At 45.8% G+C, this 14,826-nt stretch overlaps 1 protein-coding gene across 2 annotated transcripts; it reads left to right on the plus strand.

Moving 5' to 3' along the window:
- The first annotated feature begins 680 nt into the window (after positions 1-680).
- On the plus strand, positions 681-2,895 carry HCAR1 (hydroxycarboxylic acid receptor 1). Of its 2 annotated transcripts, XM_059409934.1 has the most exons (2): positions 681-1,159; positions 1,291-2,895. In XM_059409934.1, exon 2 carries the CDS (start codon positions 1,294-1,296, stop codon positions 2,254-2,256), a length of 963 nt encoding a protein of 320 aa, XP_059265917.1. In that variant the 5' UTR covers positions 681-1,159; positions 1,291-1,293; the 3' UTR covers positions 2,257-2,895. The 2 variants fall into 2 exon arrangements, with proteins under 2 accessions (XP_059265917.1, XP_059265916.1); XM_059409933.1 differs by having other exon boundaries at positions 681-2,895.
- The last annotated feature ends 11,931 nt before the right edge of the window (positions 2,896-14,826 follow it).

The following is a 14,826-nucleotide window of genomic DNA, read 5'->3' on the forward strand; positions in this document are numbered from 1 at the left end:
AATAAAATCTTTAAAAAAAAAATGGTCATCTGAACCCCTTTCCTAAGCTGGGAGCTGAAAGACCCAGGGTAGACAGATCACCTCCAAAGCCCGAGGAGAGGAAGTTTTAGCAAAGGCTCTGCTCTTGGGTGCAGTCTAATTTTACCCGTGATTATTTTAGAGATAGGCTCCTTGACTAACCTCTCAACCCTCACTCACTCCCCCAATAGGCTCTGCACGTAGTTAAAACTAAAAAGCGTATCTATCATTTGGTATTTGGCTTTTTTGAACAGCCAGGGGGAAACTCAGAGCCAAATCCTCTTCTGCAAACAGCAGAGAGAGGAACTGGGTCCCCAAGAGGCAGTTGCTTGGAGGTAGACACGGGAGAGGTGACTTCGGATCCATTGCATGGTCTTGCTGGTTGAGCAACCCTGTCGCTTGGACCCAGGGAAGGATGCAAAAGGCAGGAGGCATGAATGGAGGGCAGGAAAGCAGATGCATTTCACAGAATTTTTCTAACACCCAACAAGTGCTGTTTTCAGAGCTTTTTTTTTTCCCCCTCCACAGACCCTTCTGAGTGTGGAGTGCCGTATTTTTGGGTGTGGGCAAAGGAAATGGCCCTGAGGAGCTGCGTGCGGACGGGCGCAGAGCCTCCCCCCTCGGGCACCACGGGGGGGGGGGGGGGGAAGAGCCCCATGGGATAGGGAGAGGACGGGGCAGTCAGGCAAAAGGTTAGGGGAGGAAAGCAAAGGCAGAGGCCCAGAACGGCTCCAGGAAATGTTTGTATTTCTCCGCCGGGAGGGCGGACAAACAAGCTTTACTCGTGCCTTCTGGGCAGCTTTGCACGCTCCCCAGCACAGGAGTCTGCACAGCCGGAGTGGAGCTGGAAAGAAAAACCGTCCTGGGGCTGGACCCAGCGCCCGCTCTAAGGCATGAATCTCCCCAGACCCGCCGGCCGCTCCCCAGAAATGACCACTTGCCTGTCAAAGCCTGGCCGTGCTCCGTGCTTCACTTGCAGGGGAGACAGGTAGCGTGGGACAGCCTGCCCAGAAGGGGCCTCCGGGAGTCTCTCATCTCCTGGCTGAAGTCCAAGGTCGCCTAGTGGTGGCTGCGTCCACCCACATGTGCAGTCGGGACCCGCGGCAGCCGGGGGTGAAGGAGTCAGAAAACCAGCGGCCGGGTGAGTGGGTGGCACTCAGGGGGGCATCTGTGTCTTTGCTGGGGGGAGGCTCCCGGGGCCACCCGGCCCGTCCTCTGTCCACCATGGACAACGGGTCGTGCTGCCTCATCGAGGGGAACCCCATCTCTCAGGTGATGCCGCCACTGCTGATTCTGGCCTTCGTGCTCGGCGCGCTGGGCAACGGTGTCGCCCTGTGTGGTTTCTGCTTTCACATGAAGACCTGGAAGCCGAGCACCATTTACCTTTTCAACTTGGCCGTGGCCGACTTCCTTCTCATGATCTGCCTGCCCTTCCGGACGGACTACTACTGGAGACACAGACAGTGGGCCTTCGAGGACATCCCGTGTCGGGTGGCCCTCTTCATGCTGGCCATGAACAGGGCGGGGAGCATCCTCTTCCTCACGGTGGTGGCCGTGGACAGGTACTTCAAAGTGGTCCACCCCCACCACGCGGTGAACGCCATCTCCAACCGGACCGCAGCTGGCATCGTCTGTGCCCTTTGGACTATGGTCATCCTGGGGACTGTCCATCTTTTGATGGAGAACCATCTGTGCGTGGACGAGAAGACCATATCCTGCGAGAGCTTCATCATGGAGTCGGCCAACGGCTGGCACGACATCATGTTCCAGCTGGAGTTTTTCCTGCCCCTCGCCATCATCCTGTTTTGCTCCTTCAAGATCGTTTGGAGCCTGAGGCAGAGGCGGCAGCTGGCCAGGCAGACCCGGATGAAGAAGGCCACCCGGTTCATCATGGTGGTGGCCGTTGTGTTCGTCACGTGTTACCTGCCCAGCGTGTCGGCCAGACTCTACTTCCTCTGGACGGTGACCTCGAGCGCCTGTGACCCCTCGGTCCATGTAGCCCTCCACGTCACCCTCAGCTTCACCTACATGAACAGCATGCTGGACCCCCTGGTGTATTATTTTTCGAGTCCCTCGTTCCCCAAATTCTACACCAAGCTCAAAATCCGCAGCTTGAGACCCAAGAGGCCAGGACGCTCCGAGACCCAGAGCCCGGAAGAGATGCCAATTTCAAGCCTCTGTCGCAAGAGTTGTGTCAGCGTGGCCAACAGCGTCCAGAGCCAATCCAACGGGCAGTAAGATCTCCAAATGTGCGGGCTGGCCCTGAAACAGGCAGACAGACAAAACAAGGGAGGGCAGACCGATGACCTAGAAAGAGTTTGTGCTAAGGGGCTGAGGAGGCTTTTGAAAATACCGCCCGCCCTTAGCTGTAGCCTCTCGCTCTGTCTGGAAACGGAATGCAGGTTACTATGCCTTTTTGGAAGGTTCCAACTGAGGAGTGAGTCAGTTGCCTTTCTATGACCCGACTGCGATGATGGGACAAGATGGGCTTGAAATGGGGCATGTGTGTACCGGGTGGGGTGATGGGAAGAGCTGGGCTCCTGTGTGGTTTGAAACGGCCGAGTAAACGGCATCAGCGTGGAAACCAGTCATGTTCTCTCTAGGGGAGTCGGGGAACTTAATGACTTAGCGGTATTTCCTATCCTCTGACCTTATGTCGTTACTCGTTTTAGAAAGCAGACGCCAGAGTAAGTCAATATTTCAGGCTGAGTGAGGCTCATTAGAGGGGACTGTCATCCTCACAGGGGCCCTGGGTAGGGTTCTGATTTCTGGGTAGCCCGGGAAGATCTGCTTTGACCTTCTCAGAGCTCCACATTTTTCTGCAAGTCTTTGCATTTCAAAGAAGGTCCTGGGGGCTGTGTTTATCTGCCCTCATTTTTCCGGTGGGGGGTGGGTGGGTGGGTAGCTGAGTGCTTGGAAAAAGTCCCGTTGGCCTTTGGGAAGTGCTGAGTTCAGTGTGATTGTTTTGGCCACTTGTGACACGACTGTGAGTTGAGATTACTTATTCATTCATTCTCCAAGTGTCTGCTGAACGCACATTCTGTGCTGAGCACCTGCTCGTATCCCTTTTACCTGGGGGGTCCTTAGTCAATTTCTGTGTGACCCCTAAGTATTCGGGGGGAGGGCAGTAATACAGTTTCTAGACCATGTTCGTGGCAAACATGGGTGTATTCCTCTTGATGATTCTATGGACTGACAAGCTGCCTCTACCCTGTATTAGGGGGAGGACGTCCAAACCAACCCTTGCTTTGTTCTCAAGCCACGAGAGTGCTGAAAATCGCTCTTGGCTCTTTGGTTTACATTTCTCAGATTTCCAGAGTACTCTCTGCAGCAGATGACCTTCCCAGCTTTTAGTTCTCTGGGCCTCAAAACACTCCTTTCGGCTGTCTTTTTAATTTTGTTTTGCAGAGGAACCTCATAGCCCAGCGAGGAAAAGTATGGGCTCTGGAAAGTCCGACAAAGCTAAATTTGAACCCCAGCTCGATTGCTGACTAGGTGTGTGATCTGGGGGAAGGTTTTATTTCAACACTCAGCTTCCATTTCCTCTTAAGTCAAACAGAAGGAACAAAAGAGTACGGATTCCAAGAGGTTGGTGGGCAGATTCCAGGAACGTGAGCTCCCGAAGCGTTAGGGGTTCTGTTCACTGTTCCGTCTTCCCCAGGTCCTAGAAAGCGTGCCCGCGCATAGTAGGTGCTCCATAAATATCTGAATGAATAATCAGGGGTAGGTAGAGCATGAAACTTTGTGCCTGGCAGGAGACAATGTGATGACTTCTGATATCCACGCAGTATGGATACAAAATTGCTAAGGCAAGAAGCCTGTTTCCCTTGGGGTTCAGAGTCCCCGATTACTTGCTCTGTCATCATTACCCGAATTGCCCCGCTCCCCAGATGCCTGGGGAGGAGGGAAAGCAGGATTCTTATACGCTCATATTCTTATATGCTTATATTCATATATGCTCCTGAAAGAAATCTGTGGAAGTCCACACTATTGCTTTGGGTCCTGAACCTGCTCATGATTCTTTCCCGGACGGCTCCTCCTTTTTTGCTTCATGTGAATAAAACCAGTTTCCAAAACAAGGCCTTGTTCTTGCTCTCTGTGATTCCGAAGACTTTACCCTTCCAGGAAAAGAAGTATAAAAAAATCCAGAAGCTCCGAGCAGGCAGAGGTTCTCAAGAAAAAAACAGCAAGAACAAACAAAAAAAAAGGGGGGGGAAATGAAAAACCCAAACACCAGCTTAGGCTCTGCTTTCACCTCCCTTTTTAAATTCACAGAATGTGATGAAAGAAAATCTTGTCGAGGGTTCTTCAGAAACTGAAGAACTTCCAGTGATGACACGGTAGGAGCGGGAAGAGGTTAATATTTTATCCCTTGAAAAAGATTCATTCGTTTATTCATTCCATCTTTCAAGGAACATATAATGGGCACCTGCTCTGTGCCAGGCACAGTAGAAACACAAATGGAAAACACGGCCCCTGATTGTGGTTTCTATTGTAGAAACCAAGGGAAAAATCCCATCACCTTTCAGAGTAGCCGGATGAAAGTGGTTAAGCCTAGATGCTGGCTTCGGGTTGGGGAGGGCTTCTCAAAGGAAGTGACTCCTGAACTTACCCCCGAAAACCTTCAGGCAACCAGATGACTCAGTGGGGAAGGGTATCCCAATGAGAGAGGGTGTGGTGAGTAAGGTCACTTGGGAGCTGCGGGAAGGTTAATAGGAAAAGAATGAGAAGTCCTGGGGGGCCCCAAGGCAATCTGGGAAGGGGTGAAGCTGTGAGATCCACTGGGGCGAGAAGGTCTGTTCACAATTCTTTCTTTCTTTTTTTTTTTTTAAAGAGAGGGATTGAGGGAGGGGCCGTGGGAGAGGGAGAGAGAAATTCAAGGAGACTCCCTGCTGAGTGTGAAGCCCACGTGGGGCTCGATCTCACAACCTGAGATCACAACCTGAGCTGAAACCAACCGAGCCACCCAGGAGCCCCTCACAACTTTTCTTGCTGGAAGATTCATGACTAGCCTTTCAGATTTGTTGCTTTTCAAAAAAGAATGAAATTTCTTTAATTATCAAAGGCAGATTATGTTTTTGACCAGAATTAAAAGAATATACAGGGGGCACCTGGGTGGCTCAGTGGGTTAAAGCTTCTGCCTTCGGCTCAGGTCATGATCCCAGACTCCTGGGATCGAGCCCCACACTGGGATCTCTGCTCAGCACATCTCTCTGCCTACTTGTGATCTCTCTCTCTCTCTGTGTCAAATAAATAAATAAAATCTTAAAAAAAAAAAAAAAGAATATGCAAATACATAAAGAAGTTAAAAAAGTCTTCCTTCCATTCCCCTTAATCTCATTGGCTAGAGCTGATGACACTTGCAACAAATGATAGATCTCTTTGGGGGTATACACAGAGATTGCACAGAGATGATGAATCTCGTTTTGTTCTGCTGAAGCTGGAGAGATAGACAGTTTTGCAAAGTATTTTCATCATGAATAGCTTCCTACAGCAGAACAGAGATCAAACTCATGGTTTTTAACTTTATTTCATTCTATAAACAAACCACATATGGTTTACTTAACCAAGGGCCATTTATTTATTCATTCATTCATTTATTTAAAGGTTTATTTATTTATTTGAGAGAGGAAGAGAGAGAGTGCAGGGGGAGGGCAGAAGGAGAGAAAGAGAGAGAAGCCTAAGCCGGCTCCCTGCTGAGCGTGGAGCCCGACTTGGGGCTGGATTCAGGACCCTGAGATCACCACCTGGGCAGAAACCAAGAGTCAGAAGCACAAGTGACAGAGCTGGGCTGAGAGCATAGACCCTGGAGACCGAACATCTGGGTTCAAATCCTATCTCCTTTACTTACTAGCTGTGTGGCCTCAGGCAAGTTACTCAACCTCTCAATGCTTTACTTTCCTTGTCTATAAAATGGGGACAAGAATAGTACCTGCCCATAGGGTTGTCAGTACTAAATGAATGACATAAATAAAGCACCTAGAATAGTCTGGACTGAGCCCAGAGTCCCCTCCCTGGTCAGCTGGGAGCCTGTTTCTCCCTATCCCCGCTACCTTCTGCCCACTCTCACTCTCTCTCTCTCTCAAATAAATAAATACATAAATAAATAATTTTTTAAATATTTTATTTATTTATTTGACAGACAGAGATCACAAGTAGGCAGAGAGGCAGGCAGAGAGAGAGAGAGGGAAGCAGGCTCCCTGCTGAGCAGGGTCTGGGGGAGGAGACTCTGGGCTCTATGACTCTTTTTAACGCACAGAATGTGCTGAAAGTGAGGTTTCCCAGCCCAGGCAGTAAGAAGTTTTGCCTGTCTGGGAAGCCTCGTGAGAAGTCCAGTGTACCCTGTAGAAAGAACACTCGAGGAGGCCCCATCGGCAGATACAAGACTACAGGGAATGGAGAGAAGGCCAGGTGTCCCAGTGTCCTGCTGGAATCTAGCTGCCCCCAGACAAGAGCTGGCCAGCTGAGCCCAGTCAGCTCATAGGATCAGGAAAGATAATAAAACCGTGGTTGTTTCAAGCCACTGAATTTTGTGGTGGTTTGTTACATGGCACTGGATAACTAAAACAGAAATCCCAGCTAAGTCCAAACACAAAGAGTCAATTACTTAACCTCAACCTTGGTTTTCTAATCTGTAAAATGGAGATAATGGCGAGGAAAATCATAGAATATCACTCACAGGGTTTTGGTGAGGATTAAATGAGATCATGTATGCAAATCTCTTAGCACAATACCTGGCACAAAGCAGACAGTTGATAAATGATAGCATTTTTTTCTTCTTTTTTTTTTTTTTTTTAAGATTTTATTTATTTATTTGACAGAGAGAAATCACAAGTAGATGGAGAGGCAGGCAGAGAGAGAGAGAGGGAAGCAGGCTCTCTGCTGAGCAGGGAGCCCGATGTGGGACTCGATCCCAGGACTCTGAGATCATGACCTGAGCCGAAGGCAGCGGCTTAACCCACTGAGCCACCCAGGCACCCGATAGCATTTTTTTCTTAAGATTTTATTTTTAAGTCATCTCTACACCCAGCGTGGGGCTCGAACTCACAACCTGGAGATCAAGAGTCTCAGGTTCCACCAACTGAGCCAGCCAGGGGCACCTCGCTATTATCATTTAAAAAAAAGATTTTATTTATTTATTTGACAGAGATCACAAGTAGGCAGAGAGGCAGGCAGAGACAGAGGGAGAAGCAAGCTCCCTGCGGAGCGGAGAGCCTGATGCGGAACTCGATCCCAGGACCCTGGGATCATGACCTGAGCCGAAGGCAGAGGCTTATCCCACTGAGCACCCACTATTATCATTTTTAATTTAAAAAAATTTTTGTTCAGTCCAGTTCAGTGGCACACATCCAAGCTGTGAGAAGACAATGAGGCATGAAGATTCAAGTTAATGGTCAAAGTCATAGATTCTAAGTGGACTTTCCACAAAACCCAGTGGGATCACTCACTGTCTTAGCTGTTGAAGTGATTCATTACAAGTTTCTGTACAACTCATGCGCCAGTAAGAAAAAAAATCACAAATACATACAAGAAGGACACAGACAAGACCAAACCTGCCCACGGCACAGCAGGAAGACCGGAAATTCCACAACAGGCACCGGAATCCGGGGAGGCTGCAATTTATATTCGGTCTGAATGGTAGTGAACTTTTGATTAGAATCATAGAATGAGCTAGAAGGTTATCTTATCCCTCAATTTATTTATTTATTTTTTCAAAGATTCTGTTTTCTTGATTTGAGAGAGAGACAGAACACGAGCAGGGTGGAAGGGGCAGAGGGAGAGGGAGAAGCAGGCTCCCCGCTGAGCAGGGACCCGGATGTGGAGCTGACCCCAGGACCTTGAGATCGTGACTTGAGCCGAAGGCAGGTGCTTAACCTACTGAGCCACCCAGCCACGATCCGTAATTCCTCAATTTATACATGAAGAAGGTCAGGGGCTCAGAGGGTTCACGGTAGTTGATGACAGCCCTAGACCAAGTGTCTAGGCCTCCAGTTTTTCTCTTAACAATATTTGTGTTTTCTCCTAATTTTACCCATGACTGTTGTTCTTATTTTAATTTTTTAAAAAAATTTTTTAAAGATTTTATTTATTTATTTGACAGACAGAGATCACAAGTAGGCAGAGAGGCAGGCAGAGAGAGAGAGAGGAGAAAGCAGGCTCTCCGCGGAGCAGAGAGCCGGATGCGGGGCTCGATCCCAGAACCCTGGGATCGTGACCTGAGCCGAAGGCAGAGGCTTTAACCCACTGAGCCACCCAGGCGCCCCCTTATTTTAATTTTTATTTATTTTTTTAAGTAGGTTCCATGCCCAACGTGGGGCTTGAACTCATGTCCCTGATATCAACAAAACAGAAGTTCTACCAACTGAGCCAGCTAGGTGTCCTAAAGACTTGTTTCAAACGCACACACACCAATATCCTAAAACTGTAAAACTTAGAAAGGGAGGGTACCTTGCACATTCCAGCTCCCAGAAATAAATATTGTTAATAGTCGGTTTTTCTGACTCTTAGTTAATAAAGTTAATAAAGGTCCTTAGGTATGCATATCACTGACAAATCTATATTTGTCCAAGAGGGAAACAGGACATTCACAGGGAGCAAGGACAGGAAACAAATACCAGCCATTTCACCAGAGCCTTAATACACCCACATAAAATGACCTCAATCCAGTGCAGCCTTAACGAACGAAACAATCATATAATAGGAGTCTATGCAGTTTCATGGTTAGGGACCCGGGCTTTGAAGCCTGGGCCAGATTCAAACCCAAAGCTCTCTCTTATTGGCTAGGGTGGCCCTGAATCTCACCAACCTTTCTGAGCTTCGCTTCCCGAATCTTTTTTTTTTTTTTTTTTTAAGATTTTATTTATTTATTTGACAGACAGAGATCACAAGTAGGCAGAGAGGCAGGCAGAGAAAGAGAGGAGGAGGCAGGCTCCCTGCCGAGCAGAGAGCCCGACATGGGGCTCGATCCCAGGATTCTGGGATCATGACCCGAGCCCAAGGCAGAGGATTTAACCCACTGAGCCACCCAGGTGCCCCTTTCTTCCCAAATCTTAAAATCAGAATCAGTAATGAGCCCTACTTTGTGGGTTGCAGTCAGGGTAAAACATGATCGTGTATTTAAAGCATTTGCACACAGAATGCCTGGGTGGCTCTATTGGTTATGAACCATCTGCCTTTGGCTCAGATCATGATCTCAGGGTCCTGGGATTGAGCCCCGTGTTGGGTTTTCCTGCTCTTCTCCCCCTGCCTGCTGCTCCCCCTGCTTGTGCTCTCTCTCCGGCAAATAAAGTCTTTAAAATAAAATAAAATAAAATAAAATAAAACATTTATGCATGGGGTCTGTAATCCTGGAAGCTCTCTATAACTATGTGTCAATATCAGCTTAACCTTTTTTTTTTTAAATTGAGGAATAATTGACCTACAACATTATATTGGTTTCTAGTACAACATAAAGTTTTGATACTTGTGTGTAATGCAAAGTGATCGCTGTAATGAATCTAGTTCGTTCTATCATTGTACATTGTTACAGAATTTTTTTTCTTGTGCTGAGACGTTTAAGAGTTACTCTCTTTGCAACTTTCAAATATGCAATGCAGTATTATTAGCTATAGTCACCATGGTGTACATTACGTGCCCAGGACTTATTTATTTTATAACTGGAGGTTTGTACCTTTGGACTCCCTTCGTCTTTTTTGCCCACCCCCCACCCTCTGCCTCTAGCAACCATCAATCTGTTCTCTCTATCTATGAGCTTTTTCTGATGATTCCATATATAAGAGAGATCGTAGGGCATTTACCTTTTTCTGTCTGACTTATTTCCCTTAGCATAATACTCTCATAGTCCATCTATGTTGTCATGAATGACTAGATTGCATTCTTTTTTATGGTTCAATAATTTCATTCTTTTTTATAATTCAATAATATTCCATATGTATGTATATATACTTTTTTTTTTATCTGTTCATCTGCCTATGGACACTTAGGTTTTTTCCATTTCTTAGACATTGTGAATAATGCTGCAAGGATGGGGCGCCTGGGTGGCTCAGTGGGTTAAGCCTCTGCCTTCAGCTCAGGTCATGATCTCAGGGTCCTGGGCTAGAGCCCCACATCGGGCTCTCTGCTCAGCAGGGAGCCTGCTACCCACCCCCCTTCTGCCGGCCTCTCTGCCTGCTTGTGATCTCTCTCTCTCTGTCAAATAAATAAAATCTTAAAGAAAAATAATGTTGCAAGGAACATGGGCATGCAGATATCTTTCCAAGTTAGTGTTTTCGTTTTCTTCAGATAAAAACACAGAAATGGGATTGCTGGATGGTATGGTATTTCTTTTTAAAATTTTTTGAGAAACCTCCATACTCTTTCCCATAGTGGCTGCACAAATTTCCATTCCCACCAACAGTGCAAGAGAGTTCTCTTTTCTCCACATCCTCGCCAACACCTTTTATCTCTTGTCTTCTGGATAATAGCCATTCTAACAGATGTGAGGTGGTATTTCATCCTGGTATGGATTTACAGTTCCCTGATAATTAGTGAGGTTGAGCATTTTTCATGTACCTGTTTGTCACTCATATGTTTTATTTAGAAAAATGTCTATTCAGATTCTCTGTCCATTTTTTTTTAAAGATTTTATTTATTTATTTGACAGACGGAGATCACAAGTAGGCAGAGAGGCAGACAGAGAGAGAGAGAAAGGAGTTAGCAGGCTCCCCGCAGAGCAGAGAGCCCATGCGGAGTTCCATCCCAGGACCCTGGGATCACGACCCGAGCCGAAAGCAGAGACTTTAACCCTCTGAGCCACCCAGGTGCCCCTCTCTGTCCATTTTTTTTTTTTTTTTTTTTTTAAAGATTTTATTTATTTGTCAGAGAGAGAGAGGGAGAGCAAGCGAGCACAGGCAGACAGAATGGCAGACAGAGGCAGAGGGAGAAGCAGGCTCCCTGCCGAGCAAGGAGCCCGATGTGGGACTTGATCCCAGGACGCTGGGATCATGACCTGAGCCGAAGGCAGCTGCCTAACCAACTGAGCCACCCAGGCGTCCCCTCTCTGTCCATTTTTAATCAAATTATTTTGCTATTAACTTCTATGATTTCTTTATATATTTTGGATATTAACCCCTTGTTAGGTATATAATGTGCAAATATTTTCTCCCATTCAGTGCGTTGCTTTTTCTTTTTACTAATGGTTTCCACTGCTATACAGAAGCTTTTTAGTTTGACGTAGTCCCACTTGTTCTTTTTTGTCTTTGCCTTTGGTGTCAAATCCAAAAAATCATTACCAAGGTCAAGGTCAAGGAGCTTAATGCCTATGTATTCTTCTAGGAGTTTCATGGTTCCAGGTCACATGTTCAAGTCTTTAATCTATTTTAAGTTAAATTTCTATCTTTTTAAAATTTATTTATTTATTTATTTTTAAAGATTTTATTTATTTATTTATTTGACAGAGAGAAATCACAAGTAGATGGAGAGGCAGGCAGAGAGAGACAGAGGGAAGCAGGCTCCCCGCTGTGCCCTAAGTTAAATTTTTTAAAAAGATTTATTTATTTTAAAGAGAGAGTGCTTGCCTGCCTGTGCATGTACACGTGAGTGAGGGGAGGAACACAGGAGAGAATTCAAGCAGACTCCCCTCTGAGCAGGGACCCTGACGCAGGGCTGAATCCCACAACCTGTAAGATCATGACCTGCACAGAAATCAAGAGTCGGACACCTAACCAAGTGACCCACCCAGGTGCCCCCCCCTTTTTTTAAAGTTAAAAATTCCTTAATTTTTTATTCCTGGTACCACTACCACAATTTACAGGGCAATACACCTGACGTAATGAAAAGAAAAAGAAAAAGACAAAGCTACAACAGATAAAAGACCTCAGGAATATACATCTAATTGACACTACATTGCATTAATCAATAGCTGCATGTTTTGCAAACTGTGGCTATGACAGTCCTGAACAAGAAGGGTTTCCTGTTTAAGCTGCAGTAACTTTCCTGACTATGGATCAGCGTTCCTTCTGTGGCAGATTTTTACAGTTCCTCTAATACATTTGGGATGGCTGTCTCAAAGTAACCTGCAGCTTTCCTGACAACTCCTCACTCTCTCTCCTGCTAAGAACTGTAGCCCTGGGGCACCTGGGTGGCTCAGTGGGTTAAGCCGCTGCCTTCGGCTCAGGTCCTGATCTCAGGGTGCTGGGATCGAGTCCTGCATCGGGCTCTCTGCTCAGCGGGGAGCCTGCTTCCCTCTGTCTCTCTCTGCCTGCCTCTCCATCTACTTGTGATTTCTCTCTGTCAAATAAATAAATAAAATCTTAAAAAAAAAAAAAAAGAACTGTAGCCCTTTTCTTCTTCTAAAAATTTTTTAGAACCTTCTCCTACCATATCCACCACTTCCACCACCAGAGCCATAACCACCACCATAGGGACTGCCCAAGCTTCTTCCACCAAAACTGCCCCCCTTCATGGGTCCACAATTTGATTGCTGTTGTCCACTATCATTTCCAAAATCATGTTAGTTCCCACCAGCACCATAGTTACCTCCAAAATTTCCTCCTTCATTGTAACCATCATATCCTCCACTACCACCTCCGTATCCACCTCCTTGGTTTCCATATCCTGGTCCACCACCAACATAGCCTCCTCTATTACTGTAACCAGGACCACCACCATAGTTGCCCAGAAGTGGGATTAATTAATTTTAAAATTAATTTTTGTGTACAGAACGAAGGAGGGAGGGAAAAAAGTTAATTTTTGTGTATAATGTAAGATAGTGGCCCAGTTTCATTCTTTTGCGTGTGGCTGCCCGGTTTTCCCAACATCATCTGTTGAAGAGGCTAACCCTTCCTCAGTATATATCTTGGTTCCCTTGTCTTAAATTAATTGACCGTATTTTCATGGGCTTATTTCTGGGCTCTCTGTTCTATCCCATTGATTTATGTGTCTGTTTTTATGCCAGCGCCATACTGTTTTGATTACTATAGCTTTGGGATACAGTTTGAAATCAGGAGTGTGATGACCTCAGCTATGTTCTTCTTTTCCAAGATTGCTTTGGCTACTCAGGATCTTTTGTGGTCCTGTACACAAAATTATTTTATTTCTGTTGAATTATGTGTTCTATTCTACAAAAAATGCTACTGGAATTTTTGTTTGTTCTATTTCTACAAAACATAAATTATTGCTCTACTTCTATAGAAAATGCTATTGCAATTTTGATAGAGATCACACTGAATATGAAGATTTCTTTGGGTAGTACAGACATTTTAATAATATTTGTTCTTCCAAGCCATTAGCATGGAATGTATCTTTCCATTTCTTTCGGTCTTCTTCAATGTCTTTCATCAATATCTTATGGTTTCAGTGTACAGGTGTCTCACCTCCTTGGTTAAATTAATTCCTGTGTATCATACTCTTTTCTTAAAAGATTTTATTTACCTATTTGGCAGAGAGAGAGAGAGAGAGAGAGAGAGAGAGAGAGCGCACAAGCAGGTGGAGCAGCCGCAGAGGGAGAGGGAGAAGCAGACTCCCCAAGCAGGGAGCCCAATGCGAGGCTCAATCCCAGGACCTCGGGATTACAATGTGAGCCCAAGGCAGACGCTTAACCGGCTATGCCAGGCAGGTGCCCCAAATTTCCTATTTTTAACTCAAAGTGGAAGCAACACATTTTAGAACCTCTTGCTTAGCAAGGATCATAGTCAAAATACTAAAAGGTAGAAATGTTCTATGGGGTTACACCCAATTATACTAAAAAGCAAAGAAATGATGTGTGAAATGGTGATCGGACGTGAGGCAGACTTCAAAGTCCCCAAAGCTCCCATCCCTCTAAGTTTAATTTTCTGAAAACAGAGGATTTTAAAATATCGTGTGTATACACTTAGTGGGGTGAGGCGGGGGGCGGGGAACAGACGGCTACAGAAACTCTCTGTACTTTCTGCTCAATTTTGCCATGAATCTAAAACTCTAGAAAAATAATGTGTATTGATTTTTAAAAATATTTTATTTATTTATTTGATAGACAGAGATTACAAGTTGTCAGAGAGGCAGGCAGGGAAAGGGGAGGAAGCAGGCTCCTCGGGGAGCAAAGGGCCTGATGCGGGGCTTGATCCCAGGACCCTGATATTATGACCTGAGCCCAAGGCAGAGGCTTTCACCCACTGAGCCACCCAGGTGCCCCAATGAGTATTGATTTTTAAAAATCACATACTTCAGGGGTACCTGGGAGGTGCAGTTGGTTGGGCGTCTGACTCTTGGTTTCAGCTTGGGCTGAGACCCCAGGGTCATGAGATCGGGCCCCACTTCGGGCTCTGTGCTTAGTACAGAGTTTGCTTGAGATTCTCTCTCTCTCTCTGCCTCTGCCCCTTCCACTTGTGCACACGCTCTCTCTCTCTCTCTGAAATAAATAAATAAATATTAAAAAAAAATAAAGATCTCATACTTCAAAATAAATTGCTTACTTGAGCACTTGAGCACAGAAGCCTATCAAAGTCTAACACAAACAAACGAAAACCCCAGTTTATTGTAACATACCACTGGCAATCCAAACTGGGTTCAAGTTTTCAAACATCTTATGAAATTGTATGCTATTCTCTTCTCCTTTCTCCTAACTACAGCTTAGCTGCAAAGTTCTGGTGTGGAAAAGCAATCCGGGTCTGTACAGAGACTACGGCAGGGAAGCCTCAAATGCGACCCGTCTGTCCTCATAAAATGTCTTCTTGGTGTTTCGGAGGAAATCAGGTACCTCCTACTGTTTCTTAAGTTATAGGCATATAATACTTCACAGTTGTTCTTAACGTTTCTAGAAAACCATGCTGTTTAGCACGGGACATTATTATT

Source organism: Mustela nigripes, chromosome 8 (genome assembly GCF_022355385.1).
Source record: "Mustela nigripes isolate SB6536 chromosome 8, MUSNIG.SB6536, whole genome shotgun sequence".
Lineage (NCBI taxonomy): Eukaryota > Metazoa > Chordata > Mammalia > Carnivora > Mustelidae > Mustela > Mustela nigripes.